Here is a 23,028-nt window from a genome sequence, read left to right as displayed (position 1 = left end):
TATTATAGAGCGCTGAATAATGCCCTCTTTATAGACCATATTTTACTGTAAACAAATATTGAAAGCGAGGCGTTTCAAGGATGCGGTGCGTAGGCCGAGGGCCGGAGCGCTAATGGCTTCAGCGTAATGTAAGGCCCGCTGGACGAGGACCGGCCCCCGTGCTTCCTCTCCTGAAGTACTTTACTTATTGTTTATGGTCGTAAGGAGGCGCCAGGGACGTGTCGGCAAATGAAGAGGAAATTATGTGGAAAACACAAATCAGATATGGATCCACAGAAGCTTTGAGGCTTCTTCAATCTTTAACTATAGTTGCGGACGGGATGAAGAAATCTTCGTGAAACTCGGTTCAACCGGTTGAATGTGAACGCTAATGAATTCATTAATTAGTTTATTTATTTCCATCAGCAAAATATATACAACCACCAGGATTAAAAGAAAGAGGACCCAAAGGGTTCAGGCTGAACTAGCTAGCTTAGAAGTGCCCGAACCGATGATTGAAAACTTGTTCCGAAGAGCCTTATATATATAAAACAAAAGCAAAACAAAAGCAAAAAAAGACCTCAAAAACTAAAACTAAACAAAAACAAACAAAAAAAACAACAAAAAAAGAAGAAAAAAAATTAAGAAAAAAATATAAATAGAGAAAAAAGAAAAGCTAAACAAAAAGAGGCAGAAACAAAACAAACAAAAACAAAAAAAGGAAGAAAAAAACCCAAAACAATAAAAGCAAAATAAACCGAAACAAAACAAACAAAAGGAAAACAAACACAAACAATAAAAGCAAAACAAACAAACGAGAAATTCAATAATCCGTTACTTTTTGACTTCTTATGCTTTATCAATACCGTCAAGTCTTCTTCTCCAGAATTATGTTTTTTAACTTTTTTTGGAATCTCAAGATTATTATAATTAATTTAAGAGTAAAAAATCTGACCAAAATACTCATTTATACAACACACTTTTAAGCCACTCATGCCTGTGTTTTATGTTTAATTTATTCTTATTTATATTTAAATGTCTTGTTTTAAAATTAGAAATGTCCTGTCAAATGACCCGTTGCCAATTTCATTTCCTTGTGTGTCTTCACGATGACAATAAACTTCGTTCCCACGGTGACGCCACATCGCTTCGACCCCCTCACTCCACCGTGTCCCGGCCTCGTGTCCCGTTTCAACGAGAGCATTTATTAAAATTAAAGACACAGCGAGGACGAATCTGTCTCACAGCGCACATTGATTTGGTCTCGTTGATATCACGTTTAAGGAAACCCTCGGAGGGAACACATCCCAGGTGTGATTGGTTACCGAGGCGTTCCTCTGCGTGACCACCGGCTCAACGCTCGGTAGCCAGAGGCTCTCGGAGCTCTGCCTGAACTGGGATTTTTTTTTTTAAAGCTGCAACTGGATCCCCCCCCCCCCCCCCCCACACACACAACACAATGTTGCTCAAAGAGACACAACATTACCACAAACAAACATACAGCGACGACAAAGAGACACAGAAAACAGCTTTCAGGAGACTCAAAGAGACCCGAGATGGAAGCTAAGCTAAACCAGCTATAGGGCCCGAGGCCACTACCCAGCATGCCCCTGGCCATTTGATCTTCGGTCGCAGACAAAAATAAACTGGGTAAAAGCAGCGGGAGGTCGGTGGCAGTTGAGCACACGTCTCCACAGGGACCCGCTTCCTTATGTTACAGTTTTTCTTATGTGAAGTTGTCTCCCTCATTAACTGCCCAGAGAGTTGTGTCGCTATTCCCAGTGTTTACATTCCCTGTGATGCAAAAAAGTGAAATAATAAAATGCACGACAGGAATGAAAAAACAGTTTTGGTTTTGTTTGTCAAACGTTTGTTGTGTTACAAATGAGCTTCAACGGAGTTTACTTATGTATCCCTGTGTTGCACGTTGACGATAAAGGATCCTTGAGTCCTTGAATGATGACTGCAAAGATCCACAGAACCAGAGAGAAATGCATGAAGACAATAAAGATACTCAAAAAATATCAACATCACTTTAATGGTGGTTGGGATCTCTTAATACATGCCCAAGAAAAGGTTTAAAATCCACTAACAGACAAAGATGACTCAATATACGGATGAACCTCTCAGAGGAGCTGATTGGCTCCTGATACATAATGTCCAATAACTTTAAAGTGATGCTGCTCAGCCTGAATTATGTAAAGTGGAATACTAGCGTGGTTATTAATAATAATAATAATAATTATTATTATTATTAAAGAGAAAATTCAGGAATATTGTGTTTTTTTTTTTAGGCCTGTAGTCGGTCAATAGAGCAAAAAACCCTTCAGATTTCATTAAATTAGTCCTCAAAGTATTGTGTCTATGCAATGTGGGATGTTTCCTATAGAGAGGTCAAAGGTCAGGGTCAGATACAGAGCAGCAGCCATGCATGGTGTTAAACAGTTTTTAATTATAATTTTTACAATTGTAATACTAACAGACTGTACAATGGCGCCATCTGGTGTTGGGTCTATGCTGCTCACATTAATGTGTGGTCAGGTGACAATAATGTGTAGTCAGGTGACATTTAATTTTAGTCAGGTGACATTTATTTGTGGTCAGGTGACATTTATTGTGCCAGATCTTCAGTAAATGTCCTGTAATGGGTCAGCTCGATGGCTGGTTGGAGCTGCCTTTGCCTTTCTTTTAAAGGAGCATGAATTCAATGAATGTATGTATTCATTGTAAGCACCTGTGAAGAGAATGTGTATGAAACTAATGTGAAAGTGACGTGGGCGATAGTGTTTGTACAAATGCTGAGAAAATAAATAAATAATAAATAAAAAACAACAGCATTCTATACACTACAAGGTGAAATTAGATCAGCTGAAAATAATCAATATGATACAGAAAGAAAAATAAATAGGAAGGACATGTGGCAACTCATCATTCGTGATTGCAGCAGCGAAATTGAGTTCACAGATAAATCATAATATATTAAAAATGAATAAACACGTGATCAAATAATAAACAAAACAATTATTACGTGCGCAATTACGATTGGTTAAATTCTTGTTTCTGTGTCAACATATTAAATAACACAGTAGATACTACAAGAAGCAATACTCCGACGAACGTAACATTGTGAAGTTCGGGCTTTTACTTTGAAGGCGGCTTTGGAGACATGTCCGGAAGTAAACAATGTCCACCACCATATCTGTTTCCGGTACACTACCGGTTTGGCTTTCCACATACGTAACGCGGGTGTTTTGCTCCGTTTCTTCGCAGCCGACGTGACTTCGCCTCCCGACGATGAGCGCTATCCTCCCGCGGATAGAGCAGCTGTCCGCCCGGGTCGTCCGGGTTCTGGGCTGCAACCCGGGGCCGATGACCCTGCAGGGGACCAACACGTACCTGGTCGGAACCGGGAAAAGGTGACCGGGTTCGGGTGGCTGTGCTCGCTCGGAGCTTACGTTAATATGTTTCCTATTTCAACTTTGACAGTTGGGTTCGATGTCCAGGTGGCGCGTGCAAAACGACGTCACGCCCCCAAATTATATTAATTATTTTCTAAATTCAAGGTTTCCTTGTTTGTTATTTCGGCATGTTTTTAAATAGTACTTTTCAAAATGGCCAGACTAAGGTTGACATATAATCTATGTTCTTATATGTAGGCAGTCTGAGAGTTATACATGAGTTTACTCATTTTTAATTGACTAATGAAACAACTTATTCAATATGTATGCAATATGCACTAAAGGCTATGCAAAGCACAATTATCTATTTATATCTATATATATATTTATTCTTATATATATATATTTATTCTTGTTCTTATATATATATATGTATCCTTATTTTTATATATTTATATGTATTCATTATTGTATATATATTCTTATAAATATATATATATTCTTATAAATAAATACATATATATATATATATATAAATAAATATATATTCATGTTTTCATCTATGTGGGTTGGTGTATAGATACATAAAACCAGTGAGGCGGTATCTACAATAGTGTCGAGAGAACAATGCATGCAAACAAAAAAGCTATCTATAATAATAACAACAATGTAGAGATACTGAATAATAAGAACGCTAAAGAGGTAAAATATTAAGTAGATATGGATTATGGCCTCTTGCAGATTATTCGATGCATTAGATGCACTGAAAGATAATTAAATCTTTCCTAACAACCTTTTTCTGTGATCGAGTACCAAACTCAATCTAAGTTAAGGATTAAGAGGGGTGAAATGTGTGGCAGAAGCGTCTGCATTAAAGCATTTTGGGTGAATACAAGAAATAAATATGTTTTTGAATAAAACGTACATTTAAATACCTGAATATCTGTACTCCAACGTGTGATTATTATTCCAGGCGAGTGCTGATCGACACTGGAGAACCCGCCGTGCCCGAGTACATCAGCAGTCTGAAACTGGCCCTGAGTCAGTTCAATGCCAGCATCCAGGAGATCATCGTCACCCACTGGCACCACGACCACTCGGGCGGAGTGGAGGACGTCTGCAGGGACATCACCGGTGAGGACCAGATGCGTGGGACGTGTTTAATGATATATATATATAATTACTATTTACTGTAAATACATATACACATATATATATATATCTATATCTATATAGATATATATACTATTTACTGTAAATAAATGAAGATATATTTACTGAAAATAAATAAATATAAACTGTATATATTTACTGAAAATAAATAAATATATACTGTATATATTTACTGAAAATAAATAAATATATACTGTATATATTTACTGAAAATAAATAAATATTTATATATTTACTGTAAATAAATATATATATAATTATTTATTTATTTACAGTAAAGCCGGGGGAGAATTTCTTCAAAAACCTTAAAATCTCCACCTGTGCTCAAGGAAGACCTGATCCCGTTTTGAGGGTCAGAGGTCACCCGTGGTCCTTTACAAAACTATTTTGTTTGGAGCCATACCTCGAGGAATGACATTGCTAATTATGACAATTTCTTGAAAAATTTGTCTGAAAATACAATCATGGAATCAGTAAAAGACCAATCCAAACCTGCTCCGGCTCTAATTTACCTGAAAAGTGACACAAATCTTTTTAAAAACCTGATAAATGATTGTTTGTTTTGCAGTTCCCTCATATCTCTGTGTTCTCCTCCTGCAGGTCCCGAGGTCCGAGTCAGCAAACTGCCTCGCTCCGGCGAGGTCGGAGAGGTCGGAGAGGAGGCCGGACACAAGAGCTTCACCTACCTGAAAGACGGAGACGTTATCCAGACGGAGGGGGCCACGCTCAAGTCAGTCCACCTGCACTTCGGCTGTAATGAGAGCAAAACACGGAATATGAGTTCACGAGCGTGAGGCGGTTGAGAGATCCAGAGAGCCACATTTCCCACCCCACAGGGTGCTGTTCACCCCGGGCCACACCGACGACCACATGGCGCTGCTGCTGGAGGAGGAGCAGGTGCTCTTCTCCGGAGACTGCGTCCTGGGCGAGGGCACGGCGGTCTTCGAGGATCTCCACGACTACATGAGGTCTCTGAGAATCCTGCTGGACTCTCGGGCCGACGTCATCTACCCCGGTGAGCGAGGACGGGGGCATTGAAAGAGACACTTTTCTTTGTGTGTGTTGTTGGACCTCCCACCACTAGGGGGCGCCTGTCCGCTGTCTATTAGGACACAGGTCAATATAATCAGGAGTATTTATGACAACGAATGTTTTGATTTTCTTCCATTTTTGGGAAACAAACTTCTGGAGTCCCGTTGCTTTAGATGAAGATGAAATGACAAATATAGAACTACACATGGTAAAAAATGGTTTTAAAATCCCACGTATCTGATATGAGATTTGTTGTGACGTCATTCACATGTAAAAAAATAAATAAAAGTTCCTTGCTGCTGTTCCCGGTGCAGGTCACGGCCCCGTGGTGCAGGACGCCGCCTCTAAGATCAGATACTACATCGACCACCGGGAACAACGGGAGCAGCAGATCCTGGCCGCCATCCAGGGGGGAGCCGGGCGGCCCTTCTCCTCCATGGAGCTCGTCAAGGTCGTCTACAAGGTCGGGACCACACTGCCGCCTGCCGCTTCTGTTCCCTGTGTGTGTGTGTGTGTGTGTGTGTGTGTGTTCAAACCCAGATTGAATGTCCCAGATGATGATACCAGATCTAGGATATGCTTGTGGAAGGGACCTGGAAATAAGCAGCCTGCAAGCAACCCCCCCCCCCCCCCACACACATTTTTAACCTGAAGGAACCTTTTGGACTGAAGACGTGCCGCAAACTAATATTACATATTACCAGCAAGGTTTTTTTTATTTTTTAAATTTATTTTTATTAACAACTATTTTTTACAGGATATTTGTAGTGAAATAGCATTTACAGTTTGTTATACTGAAAATATTATTTTACAAAAAGAAAATACACAAATGTCTAACCTTGTAGTAACACCACACAAGGATGATGTTTTTTTTTTTTAACATCATAAGATGAAAACAAGGAGAACACAAAACAAGACAAAACAAAACCAAAATTTTACACAAACTTGTCCCCATCCCACCCATCCCCTTGTATGGCTCTGTTTCCTTTCATTTATACATCTACACAGTCTCGACACAGTTTACATACCAGCAGGGTTCTTGATGGAAATGTGGATGTTTTTTGGGGGGGACAAGAATGGACAAGAAAAAGAAGAAGAAAAAGCCGACAGGTGCGTCTCTCTGCTTCCCCCTCAGGACACACCTGAGCACCTGCACCGAGCAGCCAACGTGAACCTGGTCCACCACCTCAAGAAACTGGAGAAAGACGGCACCATCAGCCTGGGTAACAACAGATATATTTTTTAAAGGGACAATTCTACCAAATATAGACCAATGTAGAAATGCAGAAAGTTATGGTTTTTTATTTAGATTTCGATTTATCTTAATTATGTTATAAATAAGTAAAAATACAAGAAACAAGAAGAATAAACAGCAAGAAATACACATTTTGATAAACGTGTATGAATATTTCATCTCCTATCATACATCCTGTCTGTATTGAAGCTGTTCAGGTGTTTTTTTGTGGCCATATAAATGTATTTTAGCTCTTTCTATATTAATTTTAAGAGTGTCATTTTTTTGTTTAAAGTTACCGTGAGGAACTTTTGAACTGGTTCTGAAACGGTCTCCGTGACCCACGTCGGTAGACGAGACCATCGGGGAGAGGATTTTCTCGTTTTCTACGTCATCCTCATCCGGAACCAGAAACTGTTGTTCTCGCTGACTGGCAGACGAATTAGAAATGTAAAACTGTTTGTGTACTTTTTCTTTTTCCCCCCCTCAGTGAACACATCTTCAGCCAACACCAGATGGAGGAGCAACCTGTGAAGAGCTGCTCTCCGAGTTAACCTTTTCACCTCGGATGATGGAAAACCCATGTGGTCCACGGCCCATGGGTTTCTTTTTCAGTCAATTCTCACGTCTAACCGCAATGTTATTATTGTTCCTTATATCTTCTGATTGACGGGAGATGAATCGTGGATGGCGGTGCCCACTTGTTGCCTTGGAAGTCTCCTTTTAGCCTCTCGGGCGTCACCTTTGCAGACTTGTAACGGACCTCGCTGCCTTCGCTTTGACTAGCAGCCGATAACTCAAACTTAACCATCGAGAACAAAACCCTAAAAAACGCTGTGCGATGAGGGAAAAGGCCGTTTCATAGACTGACAGTCCACAAACACACGATCGTGATGCTTTTTGCACGATAAACTAAATATTTCTATCAAAAACATGTTTTTTTTTCATCTGCTTTCACTTTATTCAATCTTGTATTTTTTTTTCTCAGCCTTGAATATTAAGCACTTGTTGCTAGCAGCACATGTTTTTAAGACAACCACTAGGGGGCAGCATCTGCTAATTAATTGTATTAAAGGGGATTTTGAACAGTAAATTATGAAAATGTACAATTCAGCACAGATGTTTCGCATTTTTGAAAATAAAAAATGTAATGAAGAATATTTGATGAATTCTTGTGTATTTTTTGACATAAGATAATCCTGAGCTCATGGTAAATGTTTCTATCACAATAGTCTCCACTTAGGAACTCAACTCAATCGTCATGATGACGATTGTGTGAGTATTAATGAGGTCGACTGTGGGAACGTTTGACCTGTGGTCGCCCCCTCCCCCCCCCCCCCCCCCTGACTGATCTGACTGTTTGGGAATTTTCTTTTTTATCAAACAGAAGGAGCTTTTTATGTAGTTTGTTCTACATAAAGAACCTGAGGGGTGCCCGTTTAAAATATATAGTATGTATATTACTGTATTTGTATTGGAAGTAAAAAAAACTGTCAAACTAAATTGAGTCTTTCATGAATGTATCAGGGATACAGTGAGAGCATATTTGCATTAATTATACTGTTTCCTTCAGAAGAGAAGTAGCTAAATAGAATATAACTGGGGCTCTATCAATCACTAAAAGGATATTTTACGTAAAGCTGTGAAAAACCTTCAAACTTTGATAACATTTCTGTTTTCAAAATCACCTTCTGTTGTTTTTCTAAATTAACACTAATAAAAAGCATTATGTTGGGTCAAAGTCGGTCATTGTGTGTGTGTGAGAGAGACTGCAGTGTGCTAATGAGATGAGTGGAGGTGGTGGTGATGGAGAGGGAGGGACAGGGGGAGGAGGAGAGGAGGAGGAGGAGGAGAGGGGGAGGAAGGGGGGGTCTCCTGGTAAAGATAAACAGCCGAGGAGCCTGTGAGCCAGAGGAACATGGCGGCTCCGGCCCTGGACGCCGCTGCTGCTCCGTCCCGCTGACCGACGCCTCTCACCGCGCGACCCGCGTGCCGCACCTCCGCGCACCCATGGCTGCCTCCTCAACTCTCAGGTAAGTTTCCCCTGTCATTCTCTTGACCCCCCGCCCCCCATTACACACACACACACACACACCCTTCCATACCACCCCCCCTCATAAAAATTGATAATAACGCTTCCGGTCGGGTAGGGGGGGGGGGGGGGGGGGCTTGTGTAAAGTGTCCGTACCAGTTCACGCCGAGGTTATCGCACTTTGTGGGGCATATTTACCCTCAATGGCGCCGCGACATAACCGTTATGACAGTCACAGTGCTCTGGGAATATATGAGAGGATTAAGTAGTGCGGGAGGAAATAAAAAAATGACCAGGTTATTTATTTTGTGTTTTAAGCGTCTCAAATGAACCGTTAGGGGAGCGACCCCGACGGTTGGATTGAGTGGCCGGTGGCCGTCGGCACCGAGCCGGGTTTATCGCGAGCTTAGTCGGATAGAAAATGCTGCTTTCCGTCGGCTATCAGGGCTCAAGAGTGGTTTGGTGACACAACAAATAACAAACCCCCCAAAAAGTAAACGCTGGTGTTTGTTTAACGTGTTCGGACACGGTGCAATGGCGGCGCACGTATCGTGAAAGGGACGTTGCCGTTTTAACTTTTAACGGTTAGCCGTTGGAAAGCCCTTCCTGGTCAACAGAAGCGACAACTGCGGGCTGTACGCGAGCCGTTGACGTTCGCTCGCGGTCGTTTTTTCGGTGTTAAAAGTGGATTTTTTTTTAAAGAGCTTATAAATGTAAAACGTAAGTTTTATTTTATTGGTGTTTGTGCGACTGCGGTAAACATGTAGTTGTTTCACGGTGAAATATTTGACTTATTCCCGGTTGATATTGCTGCTCGGGACTTCCTCAACCTAACTCGAGCGTCAAGTGGAATAAGTGAAGCCCCGTTCTTTTACGGTTTTTCAAAATAAAATCCCGAAGAATAATGATAGTTCATTTATTTTTAATTTGCCGAAACATTATATTACAGATAATACATTATAAATGGTGTAAGTTGAGGGGCTTCCACGACACTGACGTGTTATTGTGTCGAATCTGTCAAAGAGTCCCTTTTTTTAAATCACATCTTGTTTTATTGAGGTAAATCAAATAACATGCATATGTAGTAGTTGTAGACGAACAGCCGGTATGTGTAACATTCGTCATAACAATATCCGACTCGAGCGTGTTTTTTTAGGGGGGGTGGAGGGTATTCTTGAAGCGGTTTTGTTTTTCTTCTGCTTGTATTTTGAAGAGTCCGTTGACTTCCGGTGACTTCCGGTTCTCTTGCCAATCATTCCAATGTCAACTTGACAGTTTGTTGATCAGCCTTGGGCAATGATGTGAACAGATCTCCCATATAATTGTTATAAATGTATTATTATTTTTAAGATATATATTTTATATATAATGAATAAATATATATATTTACAAATAAAAAAGAAAATAAATTTGACACTTTTCCACTCAAAGCAATCCCATTGGGAATAAAAACAAAAGGAGCACAGTATGTTTTGGGGAAAAAAGAAAATATACATACATGCACATATTGCAGAGATGTGACTGATTAACAATTGACTGTCCATTTAACTTCTGGAAAAAAGTAGAAAAACAAATCTTTGCACGTGCTTGTACGATCAGGGCCCTGAACGCAGCATGGCGTGGGACCAGCTCAGTGCAGCTTTACACCTCCTTTGTCTCACAGTTGGGTTCAGTACACATTCACCGCTGCAGGTTCAGGAATGTGTCCTTATTTGCTGCTGTGCTGGTATGTTCCTGTCGTGAACCCGTACGCCTGCCAGGGTGTCGGGTGCAATCGGACTCCTCTGGATGTGTTATCTTTGAGGGGTTGGACTCATGACTCTTTTTTCGCTCTTTTTTTTCCCTTCTTCTTATTTGCTCTATCCTGCACCCCCAAAGCAAACTTTTGAAAATAATTGCAACGTGCACACCGCGGTTGCCAGGTTCCGTGTTTATCCCCCTTGTCCCCGCGAAGATATTTTTGCGTCGTTGTTGTCCCAAAGGATTCTGGGTGTTTTCGTGCCGCTAATGCGTCTGCACAGTTCAGTAACACGAGACGCACATTGTGCGCGGCGTGCTCTGCTTTGTTTGCCTCCGTTCTACCTGGAGGTGCTTCTATCGCCGGTTTCATTGTAATTTGTTCGTGTGTTTTTCCTTTTCCTGGTTTAGATACGTTTCAATGCCAACACGACCTTTTTAGTGCTGCAGCAGCAGTGCAGGAATGTACTTAAGACCAAGATCTTAACGTGAGATTGGCAGTTTGCCCGCTGAGGGATCCTTAGTGGCTTGAATTCACTCAACCACATGAGGGCTCAAATAATGCCCTGACCAATGGCAGCAGCAGCAGGAGGAGGATGAGGAGGATGAGGAAGGGCAGAGGCTTGACTGTGCAGTTCTCCACAGCAGGTCTGATCCCCAGCAAGAAAATACATGCTAAAGAAATGATTGCACATTTTAGAACATCAACCATCATCAACTCCCTCTGATATGTATTTTATTATTCATCCTGATCACACGTTTTCACCCTGACCATGAGAGAGAGAGGGAGAGAGAGGGTAGAGAGAGAGGGGGAGAGAGAGAGGGAGAGAGAGAGAGAGAGAGAGAGAGAGGGAGAGAGAGGGGGAGAGAGAGGGAGAGAGAGAGAACACCCTTGGACGGCCAGGTGTCAGGATCTATTTCATTTAGGGAAATAAATAATGTCTCTCTGCCCTCCCCCCCCCCCCTCCTTCCACCTGCAAATATTATAGAGAGCTGAATAATGAGAGAATTGTGGCCTCCTGATACCCGTCATCTGCCACCTCACATTAACTGGCATATGTGTGGTTGGGTCTGTGTTTGTTTATGTCTGGCTCTTCACGCTGCCACCAACTTATTAGACACACACACACTCACACACACTCTTGTCACGTAGCAGAGACAGTCGTCTTCCAGGTCTGATCCTCCTGAGACCAAGTGCTCTAATTAACCAGCACCACACACACACACACACACACACACACACACGGCCATGTCGTGACTCCTCTGAAAGCCTCCTGCAGTGCCCGAACACCATAATCACTGTAATATCCCCTCAGCCAAATGTATGTCGAGGATGTGCCCACATCATGTGTGACAGCGGCGGGTTGTTTTCTCTCAACGCACATCGAGGCCTTTGGCTTTACACTTGTGTACAACGAGTAGAAATCGAAACGCCTTGCCAGACTTTCAAAGTAAAACTGCGCGGCGACCTTCGTTTCTGCAGAGTGAGGCCGTTGCAGAAGTGTCTTTGTAAAGCTGCGTTCCCTCTCCTGACCACCAGGGGGCGACTCCTCTGGTTGTATAGAAGTCTATGCTTCATGTGTTGAAGCTGCATTCTCTCTCCTGACCACCAGGGGGGGGGGGGGTGACTCCTCTGGTTGTATAGAAGTCTATGCTTCATATGTTGAAGCTGCATTCTCTCTCCTGACCACCAGGTTGCTCCTCTGGTTGTATAGAAGTCTATATAGTGACTCTACTTCTCTCTTGATGTATTCCCTCGGTAAACCTTTTAAACATGAGCTTATGTCTCAATCTCAAGTTTCAAGTCTTCTTCTATACAGCATGATGTCATCGTTTTGGACATTATGGTCATTTAGAGTCAAACAGACCATGAAGCAGGGGACGCTTTAGGGGCGGGGCTTCAAGGTGATTGACAGGTGGGTAAAATGAGGAGTCTGTGTTTTCGAGGATACTTTGTCGGGTGACTCGTATAGGTTGTCATGACTACATACGTACTAACGTAACAAACGTACTCATTTGGAGCCAAACCGTCAGAACCGAGTAGTTCTGTTGCACTTTGAAGATAATAATCGGGGAGAAGCGTAATGGAGCGCGCCGTTCGGCGGTATGGAAACCGTGAAGGTCGCACGCCGCTCAGGAGAGAGCTCTGTTCCTATTGGCCGACTGAACTCCGAGCGACATCGTAAACCTCGCTTCACTCGATGTCCCGGCTTTTTGATTTCTGAACCCAAACAACTCCCTGAAATGTGAAGCTTCTGTCGTGTATATCAAACTTAAAACATTTGAGGTGCAGGAGGAGGGGAAAAAACCAACACGTGTGTGTGTGAGAACAGTCGGCCTTGCTTCCAGCGAGAGGGAGGGGGGAGGGGGGGGGGGGGGAGCAGGTTGCATAACAAGTGCTAATTTGGTTAGCCGGAGCTGACAGCGGCTGCAATTCTCCAGCGCTGTGACTGCAGAGCCGAGTTAAGAGGCAGTTTCTTCTTCTTCTTCTTCTTCTTCTTCTTCTTCTTTTCCTCCTCCTCCTCCTCCTTCCGCCCGGATGCCGTCGCTAAGGTGACGGCCGGCAGTATGTTTGTGCAGCCGAAAGTCCCGTTGTGGCTTAATGTCGGTAATCCGACACTCGTACTGTTCCTCACTTCAGACTGGAGTCGGGGGGAAAAACACCTGTTGGCAAATCATTAAATTTGTGAAATTTTTTGCATCAGAAAATACGAAGAGGAGAAGCTGTAAACAATATATATATAATATATTGTATTTGAGTGTTTCCCAAAAGACATTCAACCTGCTAATCTGCACAAAACGCATGTTCTTGAGCTTCAGCAGGTTATTAATTATCATTCATTATCGTGCGAGACGTAGAAGGCAAGAAAAAACAGATGTCGTGTTTTCAGCTATAGCTACGGACATTTTGTACGTGTTTTCAGCCCCTCGTGGCGGGCCTTGTTTTATCCTCCGGTGGGCGTGGCTGTCCGTCTCCACGGCAGGAGGTCCAATCGAAAGTCTCCTAACCTGACGCACCGACACTTAGCTAACGACGCATCGTCGCCGCAGATGGAGCGTCCTTTCGGTTTGACGATGAACTTTCGTTGAAACCCGGGAGCGAGCCGCGGGAACGCGAGGCGGCGGCGTCGACTTGTGTTCTGCGACCGCAGACGGAGGAACCGGCGCCGTTACTCGGCGGAGCCGCGGATCTCCGCGTTGCCATGGAGAAATGAATCAGTCAGGAAGTAGGCTCTGTGTGTGTGTGTGTGTGTGTGTGTGTGTGCCCGCAATGCCTCATATGCAAATAATTCAAAGTGAAACTCTCCGTCCCTTAACAACAATTTTCTGTTTTAAGTGTGAAAAAATAAAAGTCCACTTTGCCCAAGGACTTATTTAAATTCCATATTGTTCTGCGAGTACCTCTCGTCCTTTCAGAAATAGCCAAATGGAAAGAAATGTAGTAAATCTATCTTTTGGGTCTCATGATTATCGGTTTGGACTTAATTGCTGCGCCTTCAGGGAGTTTCTTGCCTGATGGAGCTTTTCGCTTCCCCCACCTCCCCGGAATTATTATTATTTTTTAAATCTGTGGCTCTCTCGTCTCTCGAGGTTTATTCTAAATTGGGCCTCAGATTTCTTGGCGTGTTGTTTCTTCTTGCAGCAGGAAACAAAGCTTTAACATTTTTTTATTTATTTGTGACAAATGAATCTACCTCTAGCTTTGAACCACGTCTCTCTATTTTTTATATAAACAACTTTAAAGTCCACAAACTGAGCTGATCACAGCCGCAGAGTCTTTCTGTCGGTTGCGTGTGCAGGAAAAGAAACAGCATTTGCACTTGTGCAACAGTTGGGACGAGATCAGCTGTCCACCCCCCCAACACACACACACACACACACACACACACACACACACACACACACACACTGATGCATGACAGACACATATGCAGTAATCTCCAGTGGTGGCAGCAGGTGCACAGACAGAAACACAACACACACACACACACAAATACACACTCAGTACAACACACACACACCAGGGGGCGGAGAGTTAGCAGATGTCTCGGATTTGGCCGCTGACCAAAAAAAACAACTTATTTTTTCTACTTTTGATTTAGTCCTCTTGATTGCTGTAACTTTTACACACACACACACACGTTGCTTACTACCACATTCATAATGGTACATTTTGAAGCGGTCTCAGTCTCTTTGTTGACGTTCAGGGTAAAGATTTCTCTCCTCATGGCACAAATGAAATGGATTATTTAAACTTTAAAGCTGCAGCATGTTGCATTTTCAACATCAGTGTGAATCCCCTTTAAACCGACTGCCTCCTTTCGGTAAATGGATGGATTACTGAACGGTCCTAGTAACCTCAGGTTAAGGGGCCGACAGAATGTCCCAAATGAACCAGGAAGAGGCTCAAAATGACCACGAAGAAACTTAAAAAGACACAAAAACAATGACAAAGAAATGTAAAAACAGTCACAAAGAGACAGAAGATCATTTACGACTGACGACGGAGAGACAAAACGACAACGGGGAGAAAAAACAATACGAAGAGACTCAAAACAACTATAAAGACACTTAAAATTAATCAGAAGAGACCAGACAACTAATAAATATATTCACGATGAATACAAAGAGACACAAAACAACAACAGAGACTCAAGATATATACAAGGAGTCACAAACAAACAAAACAACAACAAAGACACTCAAAATGAATCAAAAGAGACAATACAACTATAAATATATTCACAATGAATACAAAACAAGGACAGAGACTACAAAGATATCCAAGGAGTCACAAATAAACTATTCAAGGAGCCTCAAAACGACTATAAAGAGACCCAATAACGATAAAGAGACAGAAAACGACAACAGAGACTCTAAATATATGCAAGGAGTGACAAATAAACTCTACAAAGAGACTCGAAAGGACCGAAAAGAAACAGAAAACGACAACGCAGTGTCTCCAAATGTCTATAAATGACTTTAGATAAAGAAGCCAAACAATGATGGAGTCTGAGTCTCTATGACTTGAGAGATGGTCGGGCCTTTCTTCACACACACACATATATATATATATATATATATTCATAAATATTCCCAATTTTGCAACAAGCTGCAGCAAATTCCAGAGAAAACTGAGCACTGGGTATAGGGTCAACGTCAGAGTGACCTTTCCTCAGAGAGAGAGAGAGAGAGAGAGAGTCACTCACTGCTTGAGATTCACTGGAAATGGGCGATTGTGTAAGAGCTGGGGGGGGGGGGGGGGGGGGCGCGACTCAACGACACCCAGCTGACGGGTCGCCTCCCTCGCCGCACATGGTCATGTGACCTGGCTTTACAGAGGAGGAGCAGTGTGTGTGTGTGTGTGTGTGTGTGTGTGTGTGTGTGTGTGTGTGTGTGTGTGTGTGTGTGTGTGTGTGTGTGCCAGTGCGAACTCGATGAACCTGCGGCGGCACCACACTGGTCCGGGTCACGGCGTGAAGACGGAGGGCCCGCAACACCCGAGTCTCTCCCCCCCCCCCCCCGGGGCGGCGTCGGTGTCTGGGAAACGCAGCGGGGTCCCGTGTTGTTGTGGGCCAGAGCTTCCAGAGTAACCGGAGGGCGACATTTAAAGGTGAAACTCTGCAAAAATGATATCGCACTGTAAAAAATATAAGAAGAAGAAAACTCAACGGGATGTTTAACCGACGGACTCTCCCACGTGTTTGATCCTGGGTCGTGGGCTCCATCCATTTACAAGCGTCAACGTTAGTTTTCATGACTTTGTAAAACACGACTAAGCCTGATGGAGGATATGACAGAGCGAGAGCCCCTCAGGAGGCCTCTGTTCATGTCCGTGTGCAACATGAAGTCATCGTTTGGTTTGGTGACGCATCGACTGCCCGTTACGGAACAAACTAACTTTTCTTTAACCCAAACGTTAACCTAAAAGCTAAGGTCATGAGCTGGATCAGTATAGCATGGTTACACACATTTAATTCCACTTTTTTAATCCCCCCCCCCATTAGTTTTGCCACTTGCCTTCTTCCTCCCTGCAGGTTGGAATTCGCAAACTCTTCACAATAAAAGCCTGCGCTTTTTAACCTTTTATTTTGAAGCAGCGTCATCAGGAAATTTAAAAGTCCTTAAATAAATCTAAAACCGAGTTGCGCTATTGCTCTTTTAACATATGAATGCCTCTTTTTGGATGTGTCTTACAGAGAGCACTGAATGATGATGAATGATTACCCAGGATGCTTTGCATGTGAGGTGTGTGTGTGAGTCGCTATCCTATCACTTTCAAAACCACCACCCGCTTTTTATTTCTTTGGCTCGATATAGAAATAAGAATGGCAGAAAAGTGTGCGGGTCAGTTTAATGTCGGTACGGTTTAAAACGAATCTATTAATGAGACAAAATACTCATAAAAGTTGAACATAAAATGCAACATTCAGATTCACACCTCCTGTGTGTGTTATTTAAAATCAGATGTGATATCCCTGAAAAACCTGATCGTCAGCGGTAGAGGAGGTTTGAGCTTAGAACTGGTTCTCTGTACAAAAAGCAAACAGGGACATCCTGGCGTGCGTGTGTGTGCGTGTGTGTGTGCGTGTGCGTGTGTGTGCGTGTGTGTGTGCGTGTGCGTGTGTGCGTGTGTGTGTGTGTGTGTACTTGTGTTTTCTGCCCATCTCACTTGGTGTGAGGCTCATTATGAGAGTAAAGTCACAGCCTTTTCTCTCGCTCCGTCTCTCACTGGCTCTGCTGCTTCCAACGAGATCAACAAAAACAAACAAACAAACAAACAAACACAACTGTGGTTTTCTGTGGACGTTCTTGGTTGAATGTATTTTATTTTGATTCCTCAAAAGAAATTATTCAAAGTTAGAGATGAACATGTACAAGATGTTCAGTCAGGATAAAAAGTGTCTTAAAACGGGCATTCTCTCTCCTGACCACCAGGGGCGACTCCTCTGGTTGTATAGAAGTCTATGCTTCATGTGTTAAAGCTGCATTCTCTCTCCTGACCACCAGAGGGCAACTCCTCTGGTTGTATAGAAGTCTATGCGTCACGTGTTAAAGCTGCATTCTCTCTCCTGACCACCATGGGGCGACTTCTCTGGTTGTATAGAAGTCTATGCTTCATGTGTTAAAGCTGCATTCTCTCTCCTGACCACCAGGGGCGACTTCTCTGGTTGTATAGAAGTCTATGCTTCATGTGTTAACGCTGCATTATCTCTCCTGACCACCAGGGGGCGACTTCTCTGGTTGTATAGAAGTCTATGCATCACGTGTTAAAGCTGCATTCTCTCTCCTGACCACCAGGGGGTGACTCCTCTGGTTGTATAGAAGTCTATATAATGACTACTTCTCTCTTGATGTATTCCCTCAGTAAACATTGTAAACATGAGTTTATGTCTGTCTCTAGTTTCAAGTCTTCTTCTATACAGCATGATGTCATCATTTAGTACTTTTTGGTCATTTAGAGTCAAACAGACCATAAAGTAGGGGGCGCTTTAGGGGCGGGGCTACCAGGTGAGCGACAGGCCGCCAACACGTCGTTGCCGTGTTTCCGTGTTCGAACTTTTCAGGTCATGGAAGTTAATCGTCACATTTCGTTTCCCTAAAAACACTCGACTCCGCCTTCTCGTGTCTCTTCTGGTCGCCGAATAACAAGATGGCTTCAAGCGTCCACAAACCAACGGGTGAAGTCACGGTGACTCCGTCCACTTAGTCGGCGAGCTCGCCGGTCTTTAGTCTGAGGTGGTTGTTCGTGGTTTGGTTAATGCTTCCTACTCATTGGTCACAGTCTGGGCCGGACCTCCTCCCGGTCCGTCACGCCGATGCCCATCGAGAATCTTATTGGAAGACCTGCATCAAATATCTGCAGCCAGGTTCCGAGTTGTTGTTAATATCCACGCACAACAAGCAATTGATACGCAGTCCATGTAATCATGAAGCAGGAAGTAAAAAAGCAAGCAAACCCTCAGTAGAGTGGGCGGGACCAGAGCTGGACGGATCCAACCAGAACCTTTTTTACCCAGAAGGCCGCTGTTCGCTATTTCTTTATCTAACGTAACCACTCCTACTCAAGTAACGCCACTTCCGTTGATGGATTAGTTTCCTGTGAAGAAGGAAGTTTTATTTTGAAAAGCCTGGCTGTGTAAAAAAAAATAGACGCGTGTTAAAATGAAGACTTTTTGTCGTCGTAAGATGCTATAACAACTGTTGTATGAGGAGATGTTAGCAATAGACCACAACGACCACAGAACACGGGCGGGTCCAACACCTTTGGGTTCCCAGAAGGTCGACCTTGCCTCACCTTGAACCACCTTCACCAGGGTTTTTTAAATTGTGCGGAATCGTCTGGAGTTCTTGTTGTCTAAATGTCACCAAAAAAGCGATTTACATGCTTCAAAGGGTTGAAAGATTCAGCTAAATATTCATAATGTCGTTGTAAGCCTGCTACATAAGTTAGGGTGGACTCAATAATATGTGTAAAACTGAGCATAAATAATATTTGGGTCAAAATATGCGAGAGGAGTCCAACATTTACCAACAGCAGGTCGTGTAAATCATTCAGGATCTAGAGCGTTTTTTCTTCTGCACATTGGCTAATAGGAGGGAGGAGTGTGTGTGTGTGTGTGTGTGAGAGTAGTGGGAGGAGCATGTGTGTCTACATGACGGGGGAGGGGACACAAGGAGAGAGTGAGAGAGAGAGAGGATTTGGGGCATATAGTGTCAGCTGTCATTGGGCGCAGATGACACACACACACACACACACACACACACGGAGGGAGATATTCTCAAAGAGGAAAAAAGGGAATACAAAACGCTTGTGTGGTTGAGTGCCCTGTGTGTGAGTGTTGTGTGTGTGCGTGTGTGTGAGCGAGTGTGTGGTGTGAAGAACGACGCGTCCGCCCGGCCAGCGTGGGATGACCAGGTGAGAGACTCGTTCTGCTGACACCGGCAGATTTAAAGGGCCAGCTCTTCACGGGAGATTTGCACCGTATTACTATTCCTAACTAATATCTGTGTGTGTGTGAGAGTGAGTTTGCAGATGGGTGTTTCTCTGTCTGTGTGTGTGTGTGTGTGTGTGTGTGTGTGTGTGTGTGTGTGTTAATATGAAGGGGGTCTCCGTGAGAAGCACCTGTCTGTCAGTGGGAAAGTTGAGCTGTTGTTTTGTTTACTTTTCACATTCTTCATTCATAATTTCCAGAAAATTGTACCTTCAATTTAGTTTCATTAACGGTTGTGTTTTTGCTTAGTATTTTTACAAAATAATAGAAAAAATATCTTTATTATAAACCAGAGAACAACATCTTAAGTTATAGTAGTAATTACAATCGTGTTATTATTATATATTTGTTTGTTTGTTTGTTGCCAGAATGAATTGTGATGCTCACAGTGAGTCAGAGCTGGACTTTGACCGTGTGTGTGTGTGTGTGTGTGTGTGTGTGTGTGTGTGTGTGTGTGTGTGTGTGTGTGTGTGTGTGTGTGTGTGTGTGTGTGTGTGTGTGTGTGTGTGTGTGTGTGTGTGTGTGTGTGTGTGTGTGTTGGAGGGGGGAGTGGTTATGGATGACTGGTCACACACACACACACACACACACACAGAGTGCACAGTCAGCACGGACCTGTAGCTGCTCCGTCACCTCAGGGCCCAAACCGGCCAACTGTTGCCTCCGTCCGCTCCAACAACAACAACAACAACAACTGTCGCTCGTCACTCATTCGGAAGAGAGCGCCGGCTTCTCCCACTGAGAAGTGCGGCAGCGAACGCGTCGCAGAGGGTTCTGAAAAATGCAAAGTAGGAAAAGCCGTTGAATGCACCGCCAGTGAGCGAGGCGCTACTGCACCGTTCGTCCGTCTGCGTACAATCAACGAGATGCTTTTTTAAAAACAAAATAAAATCGCTCGTTGCCGACCGATTGATGACGTAGTCGGGACGTTGTTTCTCCTCGTGTTCACCGAGCCGCTCGGCCTGTATGGTGATGTTGTCCCTGACGCGTCGCTGCAACGCGCTGATAAGTCCATCAGCGGCCCGAGGTGGACTTTGACCTCGGAGGCCTCCGCCTGAACAATGTGACACTCTGCCTGTGTGTGTGTGTGTGTGTGTGTTTTTGCTTTCGTTTCGTGCCTCGTCATGCCCGTTTTACCGTATCTCGGTATTGAGTCATCGTATCCGATAAGCTGCGTTGACATCCAGCTCGTGCGTTACCGGATTTGAAACCCATTGTTATCGATAGAAGAATTACAAAATGTGCAATAGTCAAGAAGGAATCATTAGAGCGTTGACTCGTACTGTTGTTCAAATACCAATTAGTCTGTGTTTGTAGAGGCAGGGGGGGAGGGGGGGGGGGCTGGTTTGCCAATAATTAGAGTTGGCTGAAGTGGGTCAGTGTGTTTTTCTATTTTTACCTTCGCATTGAAAATGCGGAAGGTTATGTTTTGATCGCCGTGTATTTATTTATTTATTTATTTGTATGCGTGTTACTCGCATAACACAAAAAGTATTAAACCGAATCGCAAGAAATTTGGTGGGATGATTGGTTATTATTCGGGGACCATTTGATTAGATTTTGGGATCAATCGGGTCAAAGGTCAAGGTCATGAAAAGGTCAAAATCTTCTTTTTACCATAGCGCGGTCAATTTCTATCCAATTGTCATGCAACTGATGCCAACATGTTCATAATTCAATGCCCAATCTTGTGATATGCGAAGGTATGCGCTCTACCGAGTGCCCATTCTAGTCTTCTTCTTTTTTTACGGGGACTCACTTCACAGCGCACAGACAGGCGTTTGCTCTCCATTCGGCACGCCGCCGCCGCCGCCGGAAGCCTGGAGCGGCGGCGGCGGCGGCTTTGTTCTCACAATGACAAGAACTTCCGACTTGTTTTTAAGACGCAAGCCTGCCGACTGTTCGACAGACAACAACGTTCCAATCATCGGAGTGAATATTTGAAATGTCCCTCGGCCGTGATGTCATCGCAGACGCGGAGCGACCTTCCCTTCCTCTCCTCCTGTCTTCAGGTCGACCGCCGCGACACGAATTTAGCAAGAAACTATTATTTATTTATAACTGTCACAAACGAGACTTCAGACTTGTGATTGGGACAAATTCATTCAGTCAATTAAGGGAGAGAAAACTGTGATGGCTGGTGAGGCAACAAAAAAAAAGAGTTTTACATCTAAAAGGTACAGACCACCTCAAAAAATAAACTTTCCTTATATATTATAAACTAAAACATATCAAAATTTACACAAATCCAGTCATAAAGTTCTGATATTTAAATGTATTGATCCTTAGTCTGGGGCGTCCGCTGTTGCCTTCCCTTTTGTTTAAATTTTTAATTGTCTATGTATTTTGTTATTTTCATATATTTGTGTGTTCCATGAGTTTTAGTTAATAACCTAATTAATAACCACACAGCTACAAACCTTTTTACGGTTGTTCTCGACGTAAAGCTGATTTTAGAGACTTTTTTTGGAGGACGTCTTCGTTGTTTGCCATCGGAGGAGTGGCCTGTGCATTGTCGCCCAACTGGTAACTGGTGTTTGCGTTACTTCTATTGATTTAGTTAAAAAATAAAGCTAATTGGAAGTCTGGGTCCGGTAACACGGGTTGTACGAATATTTGCAGTCAGCCAATTTAAAACTGAGAACTTCTTAGGTTTTTAAACAATCGTCGCGTTAGCTTGACGCACCGTACGGCATCCATGTTTCACTTCATGTCCGTCAATAATATTTATATATATATATTTTAAATTGTGGTATTTAAAGTGTCTATGCAGCAAATTCTCCTGAATTCTTAATTTTCCGCCCAGTCGGAGACAATAAAGTCACCCGAGCTCTCTAATGAGACCTCCGGGCGTCAACGGAAGTTTGCTTCCACATTTGAATGCGTTTCTTCTTCTTCTTTGATGATGATGATGATGACGACGGTACTCTTTGAGGAGGAGTTGTGGTTTTGTTGATGTAGAAGAGGTGTCACCGGGATGTAACGCCGACTGTAGGTCAACAAAAAAGGCCGCCAGGAGCCGAAGGAGCAAGTAGAGCAGAGACGCACGTCAAGAGATTGGACTGTGTGTGTGTGTGTGTGTGTGTGTGTACACAAACACCCTCAGTGTGGGAGGCTCTTAATCCAGCCGCAGCAGGGTATTACATCTGCTTTATGTTTGTGTGTGATGGGAGGCTTTACTGGCTTAAGGCCTTTACTGCCTTGACAGAAACTTAGACGCCAAAGGGCGGAGGGTCCCGCCTCTCAAGTCGCCGCCCAACGCCACCGCCGCCATGGGTTCATCCTCAAAGTGTTCGCCGTGGTCCCCGTTTCATTGATCCGCTCCTACGTCTCCTATTAAAGCTACAAGTTGGTACCCTTTTTTTTTTCACATTCGTTTAATCTGTCGGTCGTATATCAGACGATCTGAGAATATCAAGAAGTTGATGCTTCTTCTTTTTACATCAC

General features: G+C 43.4%; 2 protein-coding genes across 6 annotated transcripts in view; both read left to right on the top strand.

Moving 5' to 3' along the window:
• Positions 1–3,207: 3,207 nt before the first annotated feature.
• Positions 3,208–8,551, top strand: lactb2 (lactamase, beta 2). Its single transcript, XM_056420957.1, has 7 exons — positions 3,208–3,395; positions 4,351–4,511; positions 5,151–5,280; positions 5,387–5,565; positions 5,897–6,045; positions 6,718–6,805; positions 7,307–8,551. The coding sequence occupies exons 1-7, from the start codon at positions 3,274–3,276 to the stop codon at positions 7,348–7,350; spliced, it is 873 nt and encodes a 290-aa protein (XP_056276932.1). The 5' UTR covers positions 3,208–3,273; the 3' UTR covers positions 7,351–8,551.
• A 193-nt stretch (positions 8,552–8,744) lies between these two features.
• LOC130198657 (nuclear receptor coactivator 2-like) overlaps positions 8,745–23,028 on the top strand; it is a 49,575-nt gene continuing 35,291 nt past the window's right edge. For 3 of the 5 annotated variants that reach the window (XM_056421908.1, XM_056421911.1, XM_056421905.1), the window contains exon 1: positions 8,745–8,849. The gene's annotated coding sequence lies outside the window, so the exon portion shown is untranslated. Of the gene's footprint in view, positions 8,850–19,329; positions 19,506–20,211; positions 20,370–23,028 lie in introns of those variants that run through there. The other 2 variants (XM_056421906.1, XM_056421907.1) reach the window with 2 other exon arrangements.

Source organism: Pseudoliparis swirei, chromosome 8 (genome assembly GCF_029220125.1).
Source record: "Pseudoliparis swirei isolate HS2019 ecotype Mariana Trench chromosome 8, NWPU_hadal_v1, whole genome shotgun sequence".
Classification (NCBI taxonomy): Eukaryota; Metazoa; Chordata; class Actinopteri; order Perciformes; family Liparidae; genus Pseudoliparis; species Pseudoliparis swirei.
The sequence above is the reverse complement of the archived record's forward strand: the minus strand, read 5'-3'. Positions and strand labels throughout refer to the sequence as shown.

Bases quoted from the DNA above. Each gene is read 5' to 3' on its own strand.
- lactb2 (XM_056420957.1), top strand. From the start codon at position 3,274: ATGAGCGCTATCCTCCCGCGGATAGAGCAGCTGTCCGCCCGGGTCGTC. The intron at 3,396-4,350 runs GTGACCGGGTTC...TTATTATTCCAG, and splicing joins CTGGTCGGAACCGGGAAAAG to GCGAGTGCTGATCGACACTG. The intron at 5,281-5,386 runs GTCAGTCCACCT...CCCACCCCACAG, and splicing joins ACGGAGGGGGCCACGCTCAA to GGTGCTGTTCACCCCGGGCC.